The sequence below is a fragment of the Ranitomeya imitator genome, chromosome 4 (genome assembly GCF_032444005.1).
Source record: "Ranitomeya imitator isolate aRanImi1 chromosome 4, aRanImi1.pri, whole genome shotgun sequence".
In the NCBI taxonomy this organism is placed as follows: Eukaryota; Metazoa; Chordata; class Amphibia; order Anura; family Dendrobatidae; genus Ranitomeya; species Ranitomeya imitator.
The window spans coordinates 54,536,943-54,563,699 of record NC_091285.1 but is presented as its reverse complement, the minus strand read 5'-3'; the positions used below and the strand labels follow the sequence as shown (position 1 = coordinate 54,563,699).

The following is a 26,757-nucleotide window of genomic DNA, read 5'->3' as shown; positions in this document are numbered from 1 at the left end:
ATGGCCCACTATTTGTGAGAGAGATGGCACGCTCAGGGCTGGCACAGATGGCACGCTCAGGACTGGCACACAAGCCCAGAGGCCAATATTAATCTCCCTTTTTTTCAGGGAGAATTTATAAAACCAAAAAAATAAATAAATAGGCTTTCTATGGCCCACTATTTGTGAGAGAGATGGCACGCCTAGGGCTGGCACAGATGGCACGCTCAGGACTGGCACACAAGCCCAGAGGCCAATATTAATCTCCCTTTTTTTCAGGGAGAATTTATAAAACCCCAAAAAAAATAAAATAGGCTTTCTATGGCCCACTATTTGTGAGAGAGATGGCACACTCAGGACTGGCACACAAGCCCAAAGGCCAATATTAATCTCCCACTGTATTTTTATCAGGGAGAATTTATACACCCCACAAAAAAAAATACAGAAAAATGAAAAGGCTTTCTATGGCCCACTATGTGAGAGAGATGGCACACACAGGGATGGCACTCTAGCAGAAATGCCAAATTGCCAATCTTAATCTCCCACCAAAAAAAAAAAAAAAAAAAAACAGGGAATGTCCTACAATTACTATCTCCCTGCCTGCAGTAATCTCAGCCAGGTATGGCAGGCAGCTACTATCTCCCTGCCTGCAGTAATCTCAGCCAGGTATGGCAGGCAGCAATAAGGAGTGGACTGATGCACAAATGAAATAAAAAGTGTGGACAAACAAAAAAGATAGCTGTGCAGAAAGGAAGGAACAAGAGGATTTGTGCTTTGAAAAAAGCAGTTGGTTTGCACAGCGGCGTACACACAGCAATGCAGCTATCAGGGAGCCTTCTAGGGCAGCCCAATGAGCTACAGCGCTGAGGGGAAAAAAAAAAAAAAAAAAACTTCCACTGTCCCTGCACACCGGGGGTGGTGTTGGACAGTGCAAATCGCTGCAGCACAAGCGGTTTTGTGGTTAATGGACCCTGCCTAACGCTATCCCTGCTTCTGACAAAGCGGCAGCAACCTCTCCCTAAGCTCAGATCAGCAGCAGTAAGATGGCGGTCGGCGGGAACGCCTCTTTATAGCCCCTGTGACGTCGCAGACAGCAAGCCAATCACTGCAATGCCCTTCTCTAAGATGGTGGGGACCAGGACCTATGTCATCACGCTGCCCACACTCTGCGTTTACCTTCATTGGCTGAGAAATGGCGCTTTTCGCGTCATTGAAACGCGACTTTGGCGCGAAAGTCGCGTACCGCATGGCCGACCCCGCACAGGGGTCGGATCGGGTTTCATGAAACCCCGACTTAGCCAAAAGTCGGCGACTTTTGAAAATGTTCGACCCGTTTCGCTCAACCCTAGTCCTGAAGATAGGTCCTGGGAGCCTGCTGAGCACATTCGGGCTCCGCAGCTCATTGCTGCCTTCGAGCGTAGCGAGGCTCAAGGAGGGGGGGGCCCTAGGAGGGGGGGTAATGTTAGGGGTCGAGTTCCTGCCGATGCACAGGGGGAATCTCGGACCATCTCCGCTACGGTCTACCATTCTTCTTCTGCCGCAGTGGAGCCTGCTCAGCGGAGACGTCGATCCCAGCGTCTCGCTCAGTCTGACTCTGTGCTAAGAGTTACTGCTGCGTTTCCTGCTTCTCCCATTGAAGTCAGTGCTGGGCAGCGGCGAGCGGACGCTTCTGGGGCTAAGTCCTGCTTTTCACATTCTGAGCATGCCCAGAGTAAGATCTCTCAGTGGAGATCGAGGGTCACATGATCAGATACTGCAGCTAAGGTCCTTATAGCTGCTAGGACTAAATCCTGTTTTGCACACTGAGCATGCCCAGGGCGAGATCTCTCAGTGGAGATCTAGGGTCACATGCTCAGGTGCTGCAGCACTCCATTGGTCCTTCTTTGAAAGGTCCTAAACATGCTGTAACTATTTAAGGCTCGCATGGCCGCACGGCCATGCGCTAGTATCAATTCATATATGTGCTTTGCGCCAGTGTGGTTATGTATGAGTGTGTTCAGGGACCCGGCTGAAATAAGCCCCTAGAATACCGGCACCTCCGGTGAGGAGATTGTATGAGAGTGTTCAGGGACCCGGCTGAAATGAGCCCCTAGAATACCGGCTTCTCCGGTGAGGAGATTGCATGTAGCATAACCACTGACTGCTATCAGCTTGGCAGTAAGCTTGTGCTCCTGTGAGGCTAACAGGGTGCAGTGCTTCCCTTTCACGGCTACTCTGTGGAGTAACAGAGCTAGTCTATACCGTCTAACAGTGCCGCCATTCGCTGGCAGCAGGTTCCCCTGCACGGTGGACCCCGGGCTGCGAACGCACCATTTATAATAAAACATCTCTATTTTCTCGGTGTGTTCCGCTAGCCCTAACACTCCGTTACAGCCACTATTAACCCTGTGTGACCAAGTTTTTACTATTGATGCTGCATATGCAGTGTTAATAGTAAAAGGATCTAATGTTAAAAATAATAAAAAAAATAAAAAATCATATACTCACTTCCGCCACCTTTCCCGCTCCTCGCCACGCTCCGGTAACCGCTCCATGCAAGCGGCAGGTTCCGGTGTCAAGGATGGTATGCGACAAGGACCTGCCATGACGTCACGGTCATGTGACCGCGACCTCATCACAGGTCCTGCGTGCCTGCGCAAGAAGGACCTGCCATGATGTCACGGTCATCTGATTGCGACGTCATCACGGGTCCTGCGCTACCAACCCTGGGACCGGAAGCTGCCGAGTGCACCGCACACATTTGTGACATGACTACAAGGGCTCCCTTGGAAGGTGAGTATATGTTTATTTTTTATTTTTTGCAATATAATATGTAGCTGGGCAATATACTACTTGACTGGCCAATATACTACGTCACTGTGCAATATACTACGTGGCTCTGTGCTATATGCTACGTCACTGGGCAATATACTACGTACCTGGGCAATATACTACGTGGCTGTGCAATATACTACATGGCTGGGCAAAATACTACGTGGCTGAGCAATATACTACTTGACTGGCCAATATACTAAGTCGCTGTGCAATATACTACGTGGCTCTGTGCTGTATACTACGTCACTGGGCAATATACTACGTAACTGGGCAATATACTACGTGGCTGTGCAATATACTACATGGCTGGGCAATATACTACGTGGCTGGGCAATATACTACGTGGCTCTGTGTTGTATACTACGTCACTGGGCTATATACTACGTAACTGGACAATATACTACGTGGCTGTGCAATAAACTACGCAATATACTACATGGCTGTGCAATGTACTACATGACTGGGCAATATACTATGTGACTGGGCAATATACTATGTGGCTGGGCAATATACTACATGGCTGTGCAATATACTAAGTGGCTGTGCAATATACTACATGACTGGGCAATATACTACATGGCTGTGCAATATACTACGTGGCTGTGCAATATACTATGTGGCTCTGTGCTATATGCTACGTCACTGGGCAATATACTACTTAACTGGGCAATATACTATGTGGCTGTGCAATATACTACATGGCTGGGCAATATACTACGTGGCTGGGAAATATACTACTTGACTGGCCAATATACTACGTCGCTGTGCAATATACTACGTGGCTCTGTGCTGTATACTACGTCACTGGGCAATATACTACGTGGCTGGGCAATATACTACGTAACTGGGCAATATACTACGTGGCTGTACAATATACTACATGGTTGGGCAATATACTACGTGGCTGGGCAATATACTACGTAACTGGGCAATATACTACGTGGCTGTGCAATATACTACATGGCTGGGCAATATACTACGTGGCTGGGCAATATACTACGTGGCTCTGTGTTGTATACTACGTCACTGGGCTATATACTATGTAACTGGGCAATATACTACGTGGCTGTGCAATATACTACGCAATATACTACGTGGCTGTGCAATATACTACATGACTGGGCAATATACTACGTGACTGGGCAATATACTACGTGACTGGGCAATATACTACATGACTGGGCAATATACTACGTGGCTGGGCAATATACTAGGTGACTGGGCAATATACTACATGGCTGGGCAATATACTATGTGGCTGGGCAATATACTACATGGCTGGGCAATATACTATGTGACTGGGCAATATACTACGTGACTGGGCAATATACTACATGACTGGGCAATATACTATGTGGCTGCGCAATATACTACGTCACTGGGCAATATACTACGTCACTGGGCAATATTCTACGTAGCTGGGCAATATAGTATGTGGCTGGGCAATATACTACGTGGACATGCATATTCTAGAATACCCGATGCGTTAGAATTGGGCCACCATCTAGTATATATATATATATATATATATATATATATATATTATCCATTTTTTTTGCAATTTTAATCAATTTTTTTTTACCTACTGTAGATCTTAGTGTTCAGATTAAACCATATATATGTATATATTTTTAATGTTGCATTTCTTTTTATTAACATATGAAACTAATATATTCACAATTTGGTATTATATATCACCAAACCTTTTTTGTACTATTAACATCACTGCATTAATAACTTTTTTCAGTAAAATTTGGAACTATTGCAAATGTTAAACTTTCATTTGCTGGGTGAAATTAGCATAGTTGGCCAGAAGAGGGCAGACTGGTCATCTAATATTAGCGAATTCTAAAATACTAGATCTGCTGTTATAGTCTTTGTGCTCTCCTCCCCCTGGCTCAGTGAATCATCCACCCCTTCTCTTCTCGCAAACAAAGAGGAGCTGATGCTTCGATGAAAGCCTTGTGGATTATTTACTTCTACCTTATATTTTTTATCCCAAATGATGGATATCTGTACCTCAAGCTAATTGGATTCTAAACGATTTATGCATCATCAAATATCAAGGAATAGCATTGAGATATGGACTACAGAAGCAGCTCACAGGCTTGGAAATGGCAAGTAGTCTGCTCTTTTCTCCTTTGTAGCTGGGGCTGGGTCTCTGGGCAGCTGCGCTATTCTGTTGTTGAAGAGTCTAAACCTAAGACTATAGTGGGAAATGTAGCTCAGGATCTGGGTGTAAAACGCTCAGACATTTCTTATCGAAGGTTACATTTGGAGGCAGAAAAAATCAACTATTTTGCACTAAATAGAGAAACTGGAGCTTTGATTGTGAAGGATAGAATTGATAGGGAGAGCCTTTGTGGATTGACTGCAAGCTGTTTGATGCATTTGGAGGTTGTGGCTGAAAATCCATTGGAGCTTTATAATGTAGAGATTGAGATTGTGGATATCAATGATCACTCTCCAATATTTTCAAGCAATTATCGAAATCTAAAAATTTCAGAAGTGTTCACAGGTCCTGGTGCTCAGTTTGCATTAGAAAGTGCAGAGGATTCAGATGTTGGTGTGAATGGTGTCAGTCAGTATACACTGAATACAAATCCTTATTTCTCATTGTCTGTGAAGAATCGTAAGGATGGAACGCTCATCCCTCAGCTGATACTAGAAAAGGTTTTAGACAGAGAAGAAAAACAAGAACATCACCTCATTCTCACAGCTATTGATGGAGGAGAACCGGCCAGATCAGGGACCTGCAGAATAACAATCGTTGTATAAGATATTAATGATAATCCTCCAGTCTTTAATCAGTCGGTTTATAAAATTAGCATAAAGGAAAATTCACCTTTGCTTTCTGTTATTCTAAGACTCAACGCAAAAGATCTGGATGAGGGTGAAAATGGTGAAATACAATATTATTTTGATGATCATACATCTAAATATGCAAGGCAATTGTTTGAGTTACATGAACAAAATGGAGAAATCTCTGTAAAAGGAGCTTTGGATTTTGAAGATGTAAATTTTTATGAACTATATATAAAATCTATAGATAAAGGAACCCCACCTTTAGAAGGAAACTGCCTGGTTCATGTAGATGTTGAAGATGTTAATGACAACGCCCCAGATATTTCTCTTACTACCATTACAAATACGATTCCAGAAAATGCTCCTCTAGCTACTGCTGTTGTATTTATTAATGTGAAAGACAAGGACTCAGGGAAAAATGGAGAAATAAAACTGAGTATATCACCAAATGTGCCTTTTAAAATTAAACAGGTAAAAAATTGTTATGCATTGGTCACAGATGGTAATCTGGATAGAGAGGAAACCTCCCAATACACTATAGAGCTGACAGCCTCTGATTTAGGGTCTCCTCCTCTGTACAGTAAAACAAGCGTCTCCCTCAGGGTGTCAGATATTAATGATAATGCTCCAGTGTTCACACAGTCTACTTATAATGCTTTCATTAAGGAGAACAGTGACCCCGGGACTCTTCTATGTACAGTATCTGCTACTGACCTGGATGAGGGGGTTAATTCTGATCTGATTTACTCCATAGTTGAGAGTCAGATTGAGGGCTCCTCTGTTTCCTCGTTTGTGTACATTCATTCTAATGATGGGAATATATATGCTCAGCGATCCTTTGACTATGAGCAGATCCAGGTGTTACAAATCACCATAAAGGTAGAAGACTCAGGATCTCCACAGTTGTCTTCCACTGTTCCCGTCTTTATCTTCATTCTGGATACAAATGACAATCCCCCCTCTCTGCTGTATCCAGAGCACGCTGAGGACCTCATTGTCCAAGAGAGGATTCCCAAGTCTGCAAGTGCTGGATATCTGGTGACAAAACTGTCCGCAGTGGATCTGGACTCAGGTCACAATGCCTGGTTGGTGTTCACTCTCATTGACCCAATCAACTATTCCTCATTTCTAGTATCTAAACTCACAGGAGAGGTGAGGACTGTAAGAGGATTACAGGAGACCGAGAACATGGAGCAACAACTTGTCATTTCTATCAGTGATCAGGGGACTCCTCCATTATCCACCACAGTGACTGTACTTCTCAGTATAGCGGATGAGGTTATATTGGAAAGACCAAAATCTGGAGACTTCCTGACCAATTCCAAACCCCCATCAGATATGACTCTGTATCTAATCATCTCCCTAGTGGCCATCAGCTTAGTGTCACTTGTTACCTTCATGATTTTATTGGTGAAATGTCTGAGGAAGGACAGTTATGATTACAGCAATAGTTGTATTCTTGGTGGATCCCAATCCAAATCCTACACAGATCAGTATCAGCCGGCTCTGTACCTGAACACAGACGGGACCTTAAAATACATGGAGGTCAGGATGGTTCCTCCAGGATGCCAGGGGCAGAGTTACCAAACTAATTTACCTCCAGCCTCAGAGCAGCAAGATTTTAACTTTTTGAGGCCTCAGGATTTTTTACAATTAAATATGGCTAACCCTGCTGATAGTTCTTCAGAATTAAACTCTGAGAATGCAGCTGGCAAGGTGAGAACAATGTTTTGCTGACTATATATATCAATAGTAATTTCTATTTTAATGCAAACTAATATTGGTAATTACAGTCTACTTAAATTCATAAACCAAAGTGTTTTACTTAATAATTCATTAGATTTCTTAGTCTTATCATGAAGATACTAGATTTTTGGTACATTTGGAAAATGTAATTTATGAAGTCATGATTTACTTTAAAAATCAAATCTCTAACTATAGAATTTATATTTCAATTGAATAAGAATGTCTAAAATGGAACAACATTACATTTTACATATTCTGAAAATCAAGTTGTATTTAAAATATATTATCTGAAATTTCTATTACATCATCCAATAGATCGGGGTCAATTGAGACACATTGTTTTCAAAATGAGTGATAGCTTCAAACCGTTTTTAACATATTTCATTTTTACAGGAGGATGATTTTATTATTTCCCTCATTATATGGTTACTCCTATGAATAGAAAGATGGTGTTAACTTATAACATATTTATCTGATCTCTTTACATTTCTGTCATTATCTGTGATTAAGGCACAAGTTTATTTTTGTGCATTAGAATGAAGGAATTTGAACTAAGGTTCTTTAAGCAAATGTGTCAGACTCATCCATATTACTTAAAAAAGTTAAAATCTAACAGTGAAACATATTCCTTTTAATCATTTCTTATCTGTTTAATTTTACACTTATATTCACATGATTTAAGGGGCAGTTATCGTGCTTGAACTATTGTAACAGTATTTCATGTTCGACTTTAAAACAGCCATACGGTTTATAGACAACAATATTGAAATGAATGAGTGCTGTCACACGTCACCTGTAACAAGGTGCAATATCTCTTAGAGGCTGAAGCAGGAGCAAAAGGGTCAGGAGCTGGCACAGATGTTACACGTTCACTGAGTAGTGGCCACTGCCAGGTACTCTAGATCATATACCATGGAAAAGAATTGAAGCTGATCTGCAGTGATCAACAGCAGGCACTAAACAGTAGAAGGAGCTTCGGTGTTTTGCTGCCTACTCCATTTACATGTTGCTGTTGCAAGAGCTGGTTACAGCTAATCGTCAGAGTATCTTGTGTTAGATCCCCACATTCTTAGATTGATAAACATATATCAAGTATAGGCCATCAATATAAAAGTACTGGAAAATTATTTTATTGTTAGTGTGTAGGCAAATGTTTTAGAGAAAAAGAGAGATGCATAGATTAATAGAGTAGATAGCTAAAGATAGATAGATAGATAAATAGAAAGATTGATCAATAGATATGTAGATAGCTAGATTGATTGATTAATCAAGCAAAGCATCCAGTATCTGGATCAGTTTTAATTCTTTTTAATTCTTCTTTGTTCTCAAATCTCGATCAATATCTATTAGTTCTGGCAAATAAACTCATTACGTATAAGAAATGTTTTCCAAAAATTTGACGAATGATGGGCAATTTAAAATATGTCGAGCATAGCTACCAAATAATTTTGCTAACTACCATATGGCTCATAATGTAGTACAAGATAATTACACAAGTTGAAATACATATCTAAGATGCACTGTTGAGAGATGATGTATAATAGGAAACATTCATGTTAATTCCATATGTGTTAAATATTCTAAATATTGAACATTATATTAATATCAGGACACCAATCCAATGCCTATCAATATTTAATCTAGAATATTCTTGGAAGAAATGTGTAAAGAATAAGTTCAACAGACAAATAAAGTAACTCTCACGTCCCCGTGACCTAGACAGTATGGTAAAAAGTATTTTTTCGATATTCCTCAAGGCACCACATTTGCTCACATGCTCACTTGCTTTTCGTAGAAGATCAGTTGATTTTTGAAGACTTGTAGAATTGTAATACCTTGTTATATATTAAATGTTTTTATTATATTTTTATTCATAATGCGTATTCATTATTCATTTATACCCATTGGGGCTCACAACATAAATTCCCTACCAGAATGTCTTTGAAGTGTGGAAGGAAATGGGAGAACCTGAAGGAAATCCATGTAAACACGGGGAGAACATACACTAGAATCTCCTTGCAGATGTTGTCTTTGGTGGTGTGTGAACTCAAAACCCCACAGCTGATATGCAACAGTGCTAACCACTGAGATATTCTGCTGTCCAATACTCTAGTAATAATATTAATTCAGATACACCATTTTTGCACATAAAATGCATAACTCAAAAATATAATAATGACAAATTTTGTTCAAATTGGAAATGTATGTGACTTTTTGTTAGGAGATACATTACAATTTTTTAATATGAGAATTTAATAATTCTGTAATGTTAAAATCTTAATGCTCTAAGTCACAGAACATTTATAATACAGAAACAAAAAAATTGCATTATTTTATTTAAAATTAAAAATATTTTTTTGCTTGATGCTAAGTAAATTTAAAAAAAAAATAAAAATACTCTAATATAAACTATGTGCTCTCAGTTTAGCATTTGTGACTGTTCCTTTTCTTGAAAATGTGATATTATCCCTTTTTTGACACAAGAGGGCAGTCACATCATTTTAAGATACATTACTCATGTTTGTTCTATTAGTCCTCCCCCTGGCTCAGTGATTCACCCTCCCATCCTTGTTCTCACACACAAAGAAAAGCTGCATCCATGATGAAAGCCCTGTGGATATTTTTCTCTTTATCACTGGATGGTTTTAGAGCTAGAAACATCAATTTCTAGGAAAAAAGATTTTGGAATGCAAAAGACCTATGTGATGACAACAATATTGGATAAGACATGGACATCAGAGGCTTTTGTCAGTGCTGGAAATGGCAAGTAGTCTGCTCCTTTCTCCTGTGTAGCTGGGGCTGGGTCTCTGGGCAGCTTCGTTATTCTATTGTTGAGGAGTTAGAACAAGGGACTATTGTGGGAAATGTAGCCCAGCATTTAGGTATACGAAATTCAGAGATTTCTCATCGGAGGTTAAATATAACACCTGAAAAAAATAAATATTTTGATCTAAAAGAAAATGGAGTCATAATTACAAAAGGTAGAATTAATAGGGAGAGTCTATGTGATTTTAAACCGAGCTGCTTATTGTACTTGGAGGTAGTCGCTGAAAATCCGGTGGAGACATTTAGTCTTGAAGTAGAGGTTTTGGATATTAATGATAATTCTCCAATATTCTCTGCTAGTAACCAGAGTATAAAAATCACAGAAGTGTTTGCAGGTCCTGGTGCTCGGTTTGCATTAGAGATAGCAGAGGATTCAGATGTTGGTGTGAATGGTGTCAGTCAGTATACACTGAATACAAATCCTTATTTCTCATTGTCTGTGAAGAATCGTAAGGATGGAACGCTCATCCCTCAGCTGATACTAGAAAAGGTTTTAGATAGAGAAGAAAAACAAGAACATCACCTCATTCTCACAGCTATTGATGGAGGAGAACCGGCCAGATCAGGGACCTGCAGAATAACAATCATTGTATTAGATATTAATGATAATCCTCCAGTCTTTAATCAGTCAGTTTATAAAATCAGCATTCAAGAAAATCTCCCTCTGAACACTGTGATATTAACATTAAATGCGACAGATCAGGATGACGGAGCAAATGGTGAAATTCAGTTTTCTTTTGATGGCCACACATCTAAATCTGCAAGACAATTGTTTGGATTGGATACACATACAGGTGACATTTTTATTACTGAATTAGTGGATTATGAAGAGTTAAATTTTTATGAATTATCTATCAGAGCTGTCGATAATGGGAACCCTGAGCTAGAAGGGAGCTGCATTGTTCAGGTGGAAATAGAAGATGTAAATGATAACTCTCCATATATTACTTTCTCTTCTACATTGTATAATATTCAAGAAAATGCTCCACTGGAATCTATTATAGGCTTTATTATTGTGAAAGATGAGGATTCTGGAAAGAATGGAGAAATAAAACTGAGTATATCACCAAATGTGCCTTTTAAAATCAAACAGATAAATAATCGTTATGCATTGATCACAAAAAGGATTCTGGATAGAGAGGAAACCTCCCAATACATGATAGAGCTGACAGCCTCTGATTTAGGGTCTCCTCCTCTGTACAGTAAAACAAGCGTCACCCTCGGGGTGTCAGATATTAATGATAATGCTCCAGTGTTCACACAGTCTGCTTATAATGCTTTTATTAAGGAGAACAGTGACCCCGGGACTCTTCTATGTACAGTATCTGCTACTGACCTAGATGAGGGGGTTAATTCTGATCTGGTTTACTCCATAGTTGAGAGTCAGATTGACGGCTCCTCTGTCTCCTCCTTTGTGTACATTCATTCTAATGATGGTAATATATATGCTCAGCGATCCTTTGACTATGAGCAGATCCAGGTTTTACAAATCACCATAAAGGTAGAAGACTCAGGATCTCCACAGTTGTCTTCCACTGTCCCCGTCTTTATCTTCATTCTGGATACAAATGACAATCCCCCCTCTCTGCTGTATCCAGAGCACTCTGAGGACCTCATTGTCCAAGAGAGGATTCCCAAGTCAGCAAGTGCTGGATATCTGGTGACAAAACTGTCCGCAGTGGATCTGGACTCTGGTCACAATGCCTGGTTGATGTTTACTCTCATTGACCCCATCAGTTATTCATCATTTCAAGTGTCTAAACTCACAGGAGAAGTGAGAACTGTAAGAGGATTACAGGAGACCGAGAACATGGAGCAACAACTTGTCATTTCTATCAGTGATCAGGGGACTCCTCCATTATCCACCACAGTGACTGTACTTATCAGTATAGCTGATGAGGTCATAGTGGAAAGACCAAAATCTGGAGACTTCCTGACCAATTCCAAACCCCCATCAGATATGACTCTGTATCTAATCATCTCCCTTGTTGCAATCAGCTTAGTGTCACTTGTCACCTTCATGATATTATTGGTGAAATGTCTGAGGAAGGACAGTTATGATTACAGCAGTAGTTGCTGTATTCTTGGTGGATCCCAATCCAAATCCTACACAGATCAGTATCAGCCGGCTCTGTACCTGAACACAGATGGGACCTTAAAATATATGGAGGTCAGGATGGTTCCTCCAGGATCCCAGAGGCAGAGTCACCAAACTAATTTTCAACCTGCACCAGAGCAACAAGATTTTAATTGTATGAGGCCTGTGGATTTTACCCAAACACAGCATTTGGTGAAAGACATCATTACTGAAGAAAATAGCCCAAATAATTCAAAGGTAAATGAAAAGAAATTATATATTAATTGTGCTAAAATATATTTAGCCTTAATTACTTTTTTTTATTTAAAAGAATATCTTCTAGGAAATAGAATTACAATTCTACTATCTAGATTATTCAAACTGCTATCACTGCAATAGAAAATAAAAGAAAATACCATTTTTTCTAGAAAAATGCTTATTTGTCTAATGTACATAGTAGGAATTATATTGTCAGCCTTTTATGACAAAGAAGGTTTTTATGATTTTTGTGTACTTGATACTTTAGTAGCATACATACTTTATTGCAGGCATTTTTTACTGTATAATAATTGTGTGGAATGGATAATTTTACTTTCAGTAAGTCCACATTCCCATCTTCAGTATTTGGCCAATATTTTAGATTAGGATTTATAAGTTAAAATCAGGAGTGGAGCCATCAGAGGAAAAGTATAATGAATACACGCAAATCATTTTTTTCGCCCACTCCTGATTTTGGCTTACAAATACAAAGTTAAAATAGTGACCAAATTCTGAATGTGTTAATGTGGCTTAAGAGAAGTAAAATATAACAGGAATGGTCCATTTACACTATAATCGACCATATAAGAGCTCATCGGTTGCGTGTTTCATTTTCATGTAACAATGATCATCAGGAGTTTCACACAAACATTTGTCATCAGGAGTTTCACACAACCATTTTTGTGATCATTTGTTTCCTCTTAGTATAGCATTGTTGATAGCACATCCCCTGTTTACAGAAGGAGATGTGCTGCCTACTAAGGCTTATTAAACGGTACCTGATACATTGGACAATTCTTTTAACCTGTAGATATGGGGTCAATCTGCAGATTAATAGTGTTAGATAGGTCATGAAAGCATGACTTTGAGAAGAAAAGGTGATTTATTCCTCCACATTCCTCCATATCACTAAAGTGTTGGTTGCCATTCACAGGGTTTGAGCAGTGACCACAGTTGGCATAACTGTGTCACTGATGGCCAGTACAGCAGCTGGGCACCTTAGGGCTTGTGCACAAGACCATAAAAATTGGATGATTGCTATCCATCATTTTGAGCGATATCACTTTTCCTCGTGTTATTCAATCTGGCCAATTTTTTTTCTCAGACTGAGTCAGACTGAGGAAAAAATTGCAGCATGCCCAAGTTGCATCTGATTATCGGATCGCACTTGGTCATTCATGCCTATCGGACCTTGCATAAAACATCATGCCGCATTCTGATCAATCTGTGATCAGAGTTATACCAGAATGTCATTGGCATAATGGAACCATTTTTCTTGGATGAGAGAAAACAATCATGTGACCCTAGCCCAGTGGTGGCGAACCGATGGCACGCATGCCTCAGGGGGCACGCAGAGCCCTCTCTGTGGGCACGCACACCAGGCCTGCCGCGGTACACACTCCACTAACTTCCGATGTTCAAATGTATTTGCATCTTTTAGACGCTAATACAATTAAACAGTGCTGTTCTGGGATGGGGCAGAGGAGCTGCTGTCAGTCACAGGTTCAACATGCAGCAGTATGATGACTCATCATGCTACTGATCCCATCACATTGCTTCCAGGGCGAAGAAGAGCAGAGACAGTGCGGGCGGGCACTGGTAAGAGCTCCAGCAGGAGCCGGACATTAAATGTATTACTTATGAAAGAGGACACCGTTTTGAGAGAGGCAGTGTGTGGGGATTTGGGGGTTGCTTTATTCAGAGGGAGTGTGTGTGTATGTGTGTGTGTTTGTATATACTTTGTAGAGAAGCAGTGTGTGTACATATGTGTGTATATGTATACATATTTTGCAGGGGCAGTGTGTGTGTGTATATATTGTTTTGCAGATGGGCTGTGCGTGTGTACGTGTATGTGTGTATACGTATTTCTTGCAGAGGGTGGTATGTGTATATATGTTTTACAAATGGATGGTGTGTGTGTATATATATATATACATATAAATATTTTGCAGATGGGCTGTGTGTGTATTTTGCAGAGGGGCAGTTTGTGTGTGTGTTATTGAGGGGCAGTGTGTTTATAAATTGTTTTTGCAGAGGGGCTGTGTGTACGTGTGTGTGTATTTTACAGAGGGGCAGTGTGTATTTATATGTTTTACAGAGGGACAGTGTGTGTGTATATAGATACTGTATATATATTTTGCAGAGGGGCTATGTGTGTGTATTTTGCAGAGGGGTAGTGTGTGTGTGTAAGGGGGAGTATTTTGCGTTTCTGTGATGTGATGTTAAATTGCTGTATTGTCACTTTTTGATAAATAATTGGATTTTGGGTTGCTGTTGGTCTCTAAAAGGTTCGCCGTCACTACCCTAGCCTAATGCTAATAATTTGCAGACTAACCTTATTTCTGAAGGGTAATAGCAGTATTAAACATGACAGGTTCCCTTTAATGATCTTTGGTATGTAATACATTCTTTTCTGTTAACATGGGATATTCTATCAACATTGGTTAAAGGAAAGGGGAACAAATGATTGCAAAAATGTTTGTACAAAACAGTTGAGTTCTTATAAAGTGAATTGGTTATCTTCACCTACTGCTTAAATAATACATATATTCCAAAGATCCATACCACGATACATCCAACAATTCTGCGCTATGGAAAGAGTCATCTATTTCCTAAACAGGCAGAAATTTGGAGAATACAATTTTCACCTGCTCTAGCTATTATCTAATTAAAGATTTTCCACTCTTTTATATTGCACAGTGATCAAACTAACATTTATTCTTAGGTTTATTCTCAATCACTGTCCAATGGAAAGACAAGTGAAAAAAACAAACAAAAAAAATAATTTTTGTTGTTAATTGCATTCTTTATGTAATGTCAAAATGCATTGCTTAGCTGTCTGTTTTAATTTTTTATGCATTGGAATTGAAGGTAGTATATTGCTAGTAAATACTGAAAATTCAAATTTGCAGTGGACACTAAGATGTCTTTCAGATGTCAGATTTCTTCACGCAAGAACAAATTGGACCAAACTTCGTCAGACATAAAAGCCCCAAATTGGTGATATATATACTCTTTAAGTAGAAAAGAAAGTCCCCAAAGATGTTCATATCCTTTAAGGCTATCCTTTCCCTTGTTCCAAAGTAAATTCTAAAGTATAGTAATGACAGTCATATAGTTTGTGCTACCCAAGCTATAACAAATAATACAAATAAATTGTTGAAAATAATTTTTGTTTCAATGCACATTTTTTTTTCCGACTCCTCTTTCTCCTCTTCTGTAATTTAGGTGCAGAAGGCCTGGCTTCTAAATCTGTGAGCAACCGCTCACTTCTGTTGTTGGTAAAAATTATTTTGTATGGTGCCTGGCAGTGCTTCCAACCATTTTACTGACTAAAGGGAAAGTGAAATGTTTCCTTTCCTCTCCAAACTAGAATGAGATTAACAGTTTTATTAAATATTGTCAGATATTTGCACCCTCACAATCATTGAAGGGTCTGAAGCAAAAATCTAACGAATGAAGACTATTCAGATCAATAAACACCAAGTAAGACGAAATATGTACAGTAAGTTGTAGAGGAACTCTTCTATTATATTTACTTAGTTGGATAGTTACATTGGTTGAAAAATGACCTAGGTCAATTAAGTTCAACCTTTCCATCAAGTTCAACCTTTGTGGTTTAAAAGTGTATGCAGACAGGAGTTGTGGAGCTTGGATAAGTCCTTTAGCACTTCTTATCATCATGTAATATAAGATATCAATGGCTTTTGAGCCATTCCAAATCTCTAGCTTGTGGGATCACCTGTATTGTAGTACAGAAAAAGACCAGGTAGTCCAACTCCACCTTATTTGAGTGGTATAGGAGAATCTTATGAGATAACATGGGTGTAGTCTTCTTTAATGGGAAGGTTGAGAGAGTCGTTTGAATCTGTGAAATAGAAGGAAATTGGATCATGGGAGAGTCTAGTATTTTTTATTGTATAAGTTCCCTACACAGTTGAAATATCTGTATACCATGTTAGTCAGTAAATAGAAAAACAAACAAACTGAATGTGGTTGCCAGAGTGCATCATGAATCCTGGCTTCATACCAGGCAGATGCCGGATGCGTTACTGGCATCTGCCTGTACCTACAGTGATTGGAGCCTTCTACGAGCGCTGCAGCTAATCACTTGAATGATTCTAAAAATTCTGAAAATACAACATAATTTAAATTATGCCAATATGACATTGAAAAGACACTCCCATTACCATTCACTTAGGCCCACAGCTTGCAGGGAGCCAATGGGTTACCACAGCAGCTCAGAGCTTTCGGGCAACCCTTACAACTACCATTTTAGGTCACATGTGAAGCTCTGCTGAGATTTGAGCTTCACAGGGAAGCCACAATTACATCGTGTATTGCAAAACTGTGTTATTGCAATATATAATATAATCAAAAAGGTTTAAATTCTCGAGGGCTTAAAAATGTTTTAAAAATTAAAAGATTAAAAATATCCAAAAACTTTACCCCCCCTCCTAACGTTTCCCATTTCAAAAATAAAGATTTTTTTAAATAAATATATTTGTTCTTGTTGTGTCCAAAAAATCCAGTCTATAAAAATATCAAATTATTTAAACTGTAAGTTAATGCTCAAAAAGAAAGAAAGTTAAAATTCCAGAATTATCCAAATAAAAATACAATAAAAATCCATCAAAATCTCATATGTACCCCATCATGGTATCAATAAAAGCATCACTTCAGTGAAACTCTGTGGATGGGAAAAAAAAGATATGCTTCCTGGAAAATGGCGACAAAAAATGTATTCTTTTCCGAGGTTTTGAATTCTTTCCAACCACTGAAATATATATAAAAAAACTTATATGTCTGCTATCAATGTAATTATGTTGACCTAGGGAATTGTATTGACAGGTCAATTCAGCAACAGATCTAACATTGAGAAACCAAAACAAAAATTTTTTAGCAAAATTGTGATTTTTTTTCTTTGCCATATCATGAAACTTTGTCAAAGTCAAGGTCCATAAGGAGTAAGTGGCTAACTGTTAGATAAATAAACAAATACAAATTCGCAGAAGTACTTGGGTTTCTTCATCAAACATGGTTTACCAGTCTTTAGCCATTTTGGCAAACCATGCTTGGTGAGGAGACCTAAATAGTCATGAAACCTAACTATGCAGTAAGTCATTATCTTTTAATTTATTCTTTGTTCAATTTATATACTTCTGGTTTTAATTTAATAGTCTGTAAGTGCTGTGTATTAAAACAGAATACTTGTTGAACTGTAAAAAAATACTGTTAAGATAATTTGCAGGACTTTACCTAGTGCTTTTCAGTTATTATAGAACTATTTTGGTTATCACCATTGTAACTCAAATATTTGGAAATATATAGTTCTATATAAGCATGGTCCCATTCAATGCACATATATAATAAAACATGAGTTGATTAAATAACAGATAAAAATCTCTGTATATGCATTGAAATTAAAGGATTTTGATAAAAAATGGGCAAAATGTTGTATAAATGCACAAGTGCAGATGACTAGAAATACTCTATGCTATTGAATTGTGAAAGGAAAATGTATATGCTCAGATATATTAAAAATGTTTGCATTTTAAGCTGTAATTTATACAAATGGTCACAGGAGGGCAGCAACGTATTTATGTTTTAATAGTGAGATATACCAGACATTGTGCCAAATCAGCTCTGCGCTCTCCTCCCCCTGGCTCAGTGATTCACCCTCCCATCGTCTCTCACACAAAGAAGAGCTGCAGCCCTGATGAGAGCCGTGTGGATCGTGCTTTTCTTCAGATGGATTATCTTTTTAGGAATATGGACAGATAAATTCATCACCCTCATGCAGCTTGGATTACACAGGATCTACATGACATCAAATTTCAAGACAATCATTTAAGATATGGACATCAGAGGCTTTTGTCAGTGCTGGAAATGGCAAGTAGTCTGCTCCTTTCTCCTGTGTAGCTGGGGCTGGGTCTCTGGGCAGCTTCGTTATTCTATTGTTGAGGAGTCTGAGCCGGGGACATTGGTAGGAAATGTAGCTCAGGATCTGGGGATAAAACGTGCAGAGCTCTCTCAGCGCAGCATACATCTGAGATCTGAGAAATACCAAAGATATTTCAGTGTAAATCAGGCAAATGGAGGGCTGGTTGTGAAGGACAGGATTGATAGGGAGAGCCTGTGTGGATCTAGTCCCAGCTGTTTACTGCAGATAGAGGTTGTGGCTGAGAATCCTGTGGAGCTTTTTACTCTAGAAATAGAGATTCTGGATATTAACGATAATTCTCCCACATTCTCATCAAATTATCCCATTATTGAAATTACAGAGCTGTTAACAAGTCCTGGTGCTCGATTTGCTTTAAACATTGCAAAGGATTCAGATGTTGGTGTGAATGGAGTCAGTCAGTATACACTGAACACAAATCCTTATTTCTCATTGTCTGTGAAGAATCGTAAGGATGGAACGCTCATCCCTCAGCTGATACTAGAAAAGGTTTTAGACAGAGAAGAAAAACAAGAACATCACCTCGTTCTCACAGCTATTGATGGAGGAGAACCGGCCAGATCAGGGACCTGCAGAATAACAATCGTTGTATTAGATATTAATGATAATCCTCCAGTCTTTAATCAGTCAGTTTATAAAATCAGCATTAGGGAAAATCTGCCTCTAAATACTGTGATATTAACATTAAATGCTACAGATCAGGATGACGGAGCAAATGGAGAAATACAATTTTCCTTTGATGACCACACGTTTGAGAATGCCAGAGAAATATTTTCTCTAAATGAGCAAAATGGGGAGGTTTCTATCAATCGACGTGTGGATTTTGAAGAGCAAACCTTTTATGAATTATCTATAAAAGCCATTGACAAAGGAATTCCGAAATTAGAAGGAAACTGCATAATTCAAGTCGAAATTGAAGATGTAAATGACAATTCCCCAGAAATTTCATTTGCGAAAATAGCTAATGATATTCCAGAAAATGCACTATCTGGGGATGTTGTTGGATTTATTAATGTAAAAGATAAGGATTTTGGGAAAAATGGAGATATAAGACTGGATTTATCACCAAATGTGCCTTTTAAAATTAGAACTCTTAAAAATCGTTATGCATTGGTCATAGATGGTAATCTGGACAGAGAGCAAACCCCTCGATACACTATAGAGCTGACAGCCTCTGATTTAGGGTCTCCTCCTCTATATGGTAGAACAAGCGTCACCCTCGGGGTGTCAGATATTAATGATAATGCTCCAGTGTTCACACAATCTACTTATAATGCTTTCATTAAGGAGAACAGTGACCCCGGGACTCTTCTATGTACAGTATCTGCCACTGATCTAGATGAGGGGGTTAATTCTGATCTGGTTTACTCCATAGTTGAGAGTCAGATTGACGGCTCCTCTGTCTCCTCCTTTGTGTACATTCATTCTAATGATGGGAATATATATGCTCAGCGATCCTTTGATTATGAACAGATCCAGGTTTTACAAATCACCATAAAGGTAGAAGACTCAGGATCTCCACAGTTATCTTCCACTGTTCCCGTCTTTATCTTCATTCTGGATAGAAATGACAATCCCCCCTCTCTGCTGTATCCAGAGCACTCTGAGGACCTCATTGTCCAAGAAAGGATTCCCAAGTCTACAAGTGCTGGATATCTGGTGACAAAACTGTCCGCAGTGGATCTAGACTCTGGTCACAATGCCTGGTTGGTGTTTACTCTCATTGACCCCATCAATTATTCATTTCAAGTGTCTAAACTCACCGGAGAGGTGAGAACTGTTAGAGGATTACAGGAGACCGAGAACATGGAGCAACAGCTTTTCATTTCTATCAGTGATCAGGGGACTCCTCCATTATCCACCACAGTGACTGTACTTGTCAGTATAGCGGATGAGGTTATAGTGGAAAGACCAAAATCTGGAGACTTCCTGACCCATTCCAAATCCCCATCAGATATGACTCTGTATCTAATCATCTCCCTAGTGGCCATCAGCTTAGTGTCACTTGTCACCTTCATGATATTATTGGTGAAATGTCTGAGGAAGGACAGTTATGATTACAGCAGTAGTTGCTGTATTCTTGGTGGATCCCAATCCAAATCCTACACAGATCAGTATCAGCCGACTCTGTACCTGAACACAGACGGAACCTTAAAATACATGGAGGTCAGGATGGTTCCTCCAGGATCCCAGGGGCAGAGTTACCAAACTAATTTACCCCCAGCCCTGGAGCAACAAGATTTTAATATTTTGATGCCTGTGGATTTTCCTCAGTTAAAGGATTTGATTAAAGACACCACAACACCCTCAGAAGTGACCGGCCTAAATAATTCAGGCATGGTAAATATTAAGAACAAAATATTTGATTAAACATTCTTTCTTTAAACTGCTTTTTTGTGCAGATAGAAATTTCTAAGTTGTAAAAGATTTACAAGTATGATGTAGATTTGAATCTAGCAGCATTTGTATTGTATTCAATTACTGTGAGTGTTATCTTATTTGAGACAGAAATTTATTTCATTTTTATCTAATTACTATACTTACGTACTTATATATTTGTGGCCATGATCTACCAGTTTTTAATAACTGTTGGTATCAAGGAAAAGTTCAATTTTCTATGAGTTTGTTTTGAGCACAATTTATTTTTAAATTCCTTTACAGTTTTCAGTTTTCATGTTATTCACTTATTGTAGTGAAATATTTATATATATACATATATATACATATATATATATATATGTACATATATGTATATATATAATATAGGAAGTCTTAGGGTATTTGCACACATTAGGTATTGTCTGTAGACATGTCTTATGCAAATACTAAGTGTTGGCAGGAAAAACACAACATTAAATGTTCGCGTTTTTGGCGTGTTTGTATGTCAATAGAATAGGTAAAAAAGCTGCAAAAATTCTGAAAGAATACGAAACTGCTTGAAATCTGCAAGGAGAAAATAAGCAGTGTGTGTATGAGACTTCAAGAATCTCGACCACTTTTCTGGCATTAGGAATTCTTTCAGTTTTTGTGAGAAAACAGTGCAACAAAAAACTCAACAAAAATACAGGAAATACTTAACACATTTGCTTAGAAAGACCCACAACTGTCTATAGATTGTATTGGATATTCCAATATTACATGCAAACCGTGGGCAGCCTCGTTATTGTGACTTTCAAAATTGTTTTAATCTATTTTTATGTGGTATATGTAATATACTGGAAATGTCAGTTATTAAAAACTTTAATGTTTTCACATAAAGAGTTTGAAAAAACATATTTTTAAACATAGTATTCAAGCATTCTAAGTTAATAGTTAATATAGCTCATAGAGATAGTTACAATCAAGAAAGTGGCTGCAAATAGAATCTATCTCCAGTGAACCTGCTTTGTCAGTTTATTACAAGGATGATCTATTAATTTCAATGGGCACCATATAATTCTTAGCTTCTCTTGTGATGGTACTTTATAAGAAATGAATACTTGTCAATATAATCTGTAATTTGGTCATGAATCCATGAGGATCCAGTTTTAATTGATTTTCAGGTGACTCTCCTGACAAAATGGAATTGTAAAAATATATAGAATGTGGACTATTGTGGACTATTGGTTATTCTGTAATTTTTTATACATAGCAAAACTATAATATGAAGCCATTTATTGATATTGTTATCGATCACTGTCCTCATGGCTGTTCACAATGTAATTTGTCTTGACTCTTATAGAGTAATCGTCATATTATTATTTTTATTTTTTCATTCATCAATAGTACATGTAAATATAGGAAAATTAGATTTTTATCTTATTATGGAAATCTGATTCTTTTTCCACCAGGAAATTCTCAATTCACAAGTAAAATCTGTCCAGTGAATATTGACGTTTCCATTACTGAGATCAGAGATTGCAGCCGTTGGTTACAAAGTTCTGACATTTCAGGAGAACTTGTAGCAGAATGTCTGTGTCTTCTTCTAGCTTCTCCTCCATCCTCCAAAGAAAATGAAAAGCACCATTTCCTATCTCAGTGATGGGAAAATTTGACTTGACGGAATACAGATTTTACCCATTAATTTAAATTGTATAATCTGTCCAGGAAGAGAAAGTAGAAAATTCTTATATTACAAAGTTGCACATTTTCATGCATATTTTTGATTTAGGAAACAGAAATTAAAACTGCAGTCACTTTTTAGGATCCTATGCACATTAGTTAGTCAACTGAACAATTCATGACCCTACTGTGATCTCTCTCCCAATACAAAGGAAAGCACAGCTTGGTCAACCATAGTCCAGTATATATGAGCATCTTTAGGATTGAAGGAAATCTTCACAAAAATAAAAAAAACTATTCAGACCTCGGTTGAAATTGAACCCAGGTTTCCAATGCTGCTAAGTGCGGAACTACCATATTGCTCTACCGTTTGTTTAAAACTAAACTTTATATTGATAAACTAGTTTGTGATTTCTAACCTCCAACATTAATGGATTTAACTTAAAACATGTTTCCTATTTAACAACCTCTCCTCAATTGGGAGCCAACTAGGTGCTGTAAGTCTGGTTTCTAAAACTATGAGCAGCCACAAATTTCTGCTCCTGGGAAGAGGTAATATTACTTGGTACTTACCTCTCCTAACTGCAAATAAAAAAATGCCCACAGCTGATGACTGAGACAAAGATTTCACGTCGCCTCAAAAGCAGTGCACCCCTGATCCAATAAAGAGAATCTGTCACAAGATGTTTGCTACTCCAACATGATATAAAGACACAGACCCTGATTCCAGGACTGTATCGCTTACTTTAATGGGTACTGACAGAGGTGTTTCTAGGTTTTCAGGCACTCGGGGCAAGAATTCAGTTTGGCGCCCCCCCTCCAAGGACATATGCGATTTGCACTTAGTCATGTACCCATGAGCTGCTCTCTCTAATGCTCTCAATGTTCAGTGAAAAACTAAGAGCAGCAGGCAGAGAAGCTCATTGTCACAGGACCATAAGTATGAAAGTCGCATATGAGTGAAGTGTCCATGTGACGACTACTGGAACCTGCAGAGCTGAGTCCTGGCATCGCAGGCTTCTGAATTCTCACAACAAATTCAATGCACACTTTTAATATTCTTCCTTACCGGTGGACAGTCATGTCAGCACAAGCATGTGATTTGTATTCTTCTGACCACATTCCAACTAGATGTGCCCAGCCTTGCTCAGTTCATTTTCATTGAGTGAGGCCACACATGTCTAGTCAGCACGTGGCTGCATGCATGTAAATTGCCAGCACGAGAGAATCCTGACAGGTAGCAGTGTGCTGTGAGAATTCAAAAGTCTGCAGTCTCAAAGAATGACTGCAGACTCATTGCAAACCTGGATATCCCCTTTAATACTCCTAACAAATGAAAACATGAGAATTAGTATCACAAATAACATTTACATCCAGGTACCTTATAGCTGGCATCGTCTTTGGAGTCGTTCTCCTTCTTTTCTTCATCTTTTCCTGATCCCATGATGAGTTTTCTCGTCTCTGCAGACTTCCATCTTCTCTGCTCTTTTGCAGAAAATCTCCACATGATGCCATTAAAGATAGAAGTGTCATTATAATGCTCTTGAAAAAATATTGCCCCTCACTATATTGCCTGCACAAAATAAGACCCCCACACTGTCCCTCTTATGGTACATTCTCTTTACAATGACCTCTCATTTCCATACTGGCCCCCTCTTCGCATTGTCCTCTTGTACTGTGTCCCCCTATAGGGCCCAGTATTTATACTGTACCCTCTCATCACTCTCCCCCTCATTGGTATACTGTCACCCCTGGCTGTGCCCTTACACTGTCCCTCCATGCTACGCCCCCGCTACTCAGTTTCCATTCTGTGTCCACTCACTTTTCTCACCCCGTACTTTCTCCTCACACTATTCCCCTCCCTCCTCATACTGTCTTGTCTCACATCCCCTCCGTTCACCTCACTGTCTCCTCATATATTTACCCCCTCACTTTCTATAATGCATCCTCCCCTGACTCCCCATACTGTGTCTGCACACATCCCATCACCCTCTCTCCCTGCACTGTGTCCAAATACATTTTTCACATCGCTACTCATACTGTGTCCGCATACATTCCCCCATTCGCTCCTCATACTGCCTGCATTCATCCCATATACTGTTTCCTCATACGTTCCCCCATTCCCCAGTACTGTTTCCTCATACATGCACTGATTCCCAGATACTGTTTCCTTGTACATGCCCCCTTTTCCCCCATACGGGTTCTCTCCCTCTACTAACCTACCTTTGCCTGACATTGCCATCTCCGTGTGCGGTTCCACCATCACTCCAAAGCAACATGGCCGCTGCCTTGGGGTCATCCTTGATTCCGAGCTCTCATTCACCCCCACATCCGATCACTGGCTCGCTCTTCTTATCTGCACCTCAAAAACATTTCTAGAATTCGCCCTTTTCTTACTTTCGACTCTGCAAAAACTCTTACTGTTTCACTTATTCATTCCCGTCTGGACTATTGTAACTCTCTACTAATCGGCCTCCCTCTTACCAAACTCTCCCAGCTCCAATCTGTGCTGAATGCTGCAGCCAGGATCATACTCCTCACCAACCATTACACCGATGCCTCTACCTTGTGCCAGTCATTACACTGGTTACCCATCCACTCCAGAATTCAGTACAAAACTACTACCCTCATCCACAAAGCACTCCATGACTCAGCACCACCCTACATCTCCTCTCTGGTCTCAGTCTACCACCCTACCCGTGCCCACCGCTCCGCTAATGACCTCAGGTTAGCATCCTCAATAATCAGAACCTCCCACTCCCGTCTCCAAGACTTTACACGTGCTGCGTCAATTCTTTGGAATGCACTACCTAGGTTAATATGATTAATCCCCAATCCCCCCAGTTTTAAGTGTGCCCTAAAAAATCATTTGTTCAGATTGGCCTACCGCCTCAACGCATTAACCTAACGATCCCTGTGTGGCCTATCAAAAAAAACAAACAAAAAAAAAACATAATCAGGTTCCTCGTATCATGTTCTCATACACTTTATGCAGTATTAGCCCTCTGTGTCTGTACTGCTACATACTTAGGCAGTTAACTGGTTCATGCAGCTTTACATGAACACCTGAGCCTTACACTATGGCTGGTCCGAATAACTAAAGCAATTGTTACCATCCACCTCTCGTGTCTCCCCTTTTCCTCATAGTTTGTAAGCTTGCGAGCAGGGCCCTCACTCCTCTTGGTATTTTTTTTGAACTGTGATTTCTGTTATGCTGTAATGTCTATTGTCTGTACAAGTCCCCTCTATAATTTGTAAAGCGCTGCGGAATATGTCGGCGCTATATAAATAAAATTATTATTATTATACTGTTTCTTCATACATGCCTCCCATTTGCCCTTACTGTTTCCTCATACATGCCCCCATTCCCCCCACACACAATAAATAACCCCATCTCCACTTCAAATCTCCCCACACACATTAAATCCTCCATGCCCTCCAAATCTTCCCCCACACTTTAAACAAACCCATCCCCACTCCAATTCTCCCCACAAACATTAAACACCTTCATCCCCACTCCAATTCTCCCCACACATAATAAAGCCCCCATCCCCACTCCAATTCTCCCCACACATAATAAAGCCCCCATCCCCACTCAAATTCTCCCAACACATAATAAAGCCCCCATCCCCACTTCAATTCTCCGCACACATAACAAAGTGATCACATGACATGATCATGCTGCTAGCGTCGCTCTGACCCAGCAGTCAGAGCCTCAATTGTACTTCTGTAAGAAGCGAGTACAATTGAATACTGGGAGCCAGAGCACTACAGCTTCTCTGTGCCGACTGTCAGCTTGACAGTCGGCACAGAGAGTAGCCGACTTTCAGTCCGGGGGTGGCAGAATGCAGCCGCCGGGGAGACACTGCGGACAGCCACATTAGGCAGCCTGACTGCGGTTCTCTGCCGGCTGCACCCGGGGCATATGCCCAGCCTGCCCCCTAGATACGCCTCTGGGTGCTGGAGTTTTGATTAAAAACTTTCACCTGCTGCCATTACATTATGATTTCAGAATTGATAACAAAGACCTGGTGACAGATTTTCTTTAAGACAGTTGAGCTCCAAGACAAATATTACAATGCAGAATCTAACAGATTAAATGCAGGCTCTTTTTTAGTTGTGCTTATTTTCACGTTTGACAAAACTGCACAAAATATATTAATTTGCAGTCTCATCCAGGCCCCTTTGCCTAGGGGGACCCAATGGCTTCTCTACTACGTTACCAGACATCAGTATTATCCTGAAGATC

General features: G+C 39.4%; 2 protein-coding genes across 14 annotated transcripts in view; both read left to right on the top strand.

Moving 5' to 3' along the window:
• LOC138675454 (protocadherin gamma-A4-like) overlaps positions 1-26,757 on the top strand; it is a 732,953-nt gene that overhangs the window by 400,851 nt on the left and 305,345 nt on the right. Inside the window, exon 1 of one of the 13 annotated variants that reach the window (XM_069763679.1) lies at positions 10,030-12,505. The exons of 11 other annotated variants lie outside the window; for them this stretch is intronic. In XM_069763679.1, the coding sequence (XP_069619780.1) occupies positions 10,073-12,505 (2,433 nt within the window). In that variant the 5' untranslated portion in view covers positions 10,030-10,072. Of the gene's footprint in view, positions 1-10,029; positions 12,506-18,264; positions 20,808-26,757 lie in introns of those variants that run through there. One more of the 13 variants, XM_069763646.1, reaches the window with a different exon arrangement.
• On the top strand, positions 4,876-5,571 carry LOC138675456 (protocadherin gamma-C5-like). Its single transcript, XM_069763696.1, has one exon. The coding sequence runs from the start codon at positions 4,876-4,878 to the stop codon at positions 5,569-5,571; it is 696 nt and encodes a 231-aa protein (XP_069619797.1).

Excerpts from the sequence above, each read along its gene's own strand:
- LOC138675456 (XM_069763696.1), top strand. The coding sequence starts at position 4,876 with ATGGACTACAGAAGCAGCTCACAGGCTTGGAAATGGCAAGTAGTCTGC.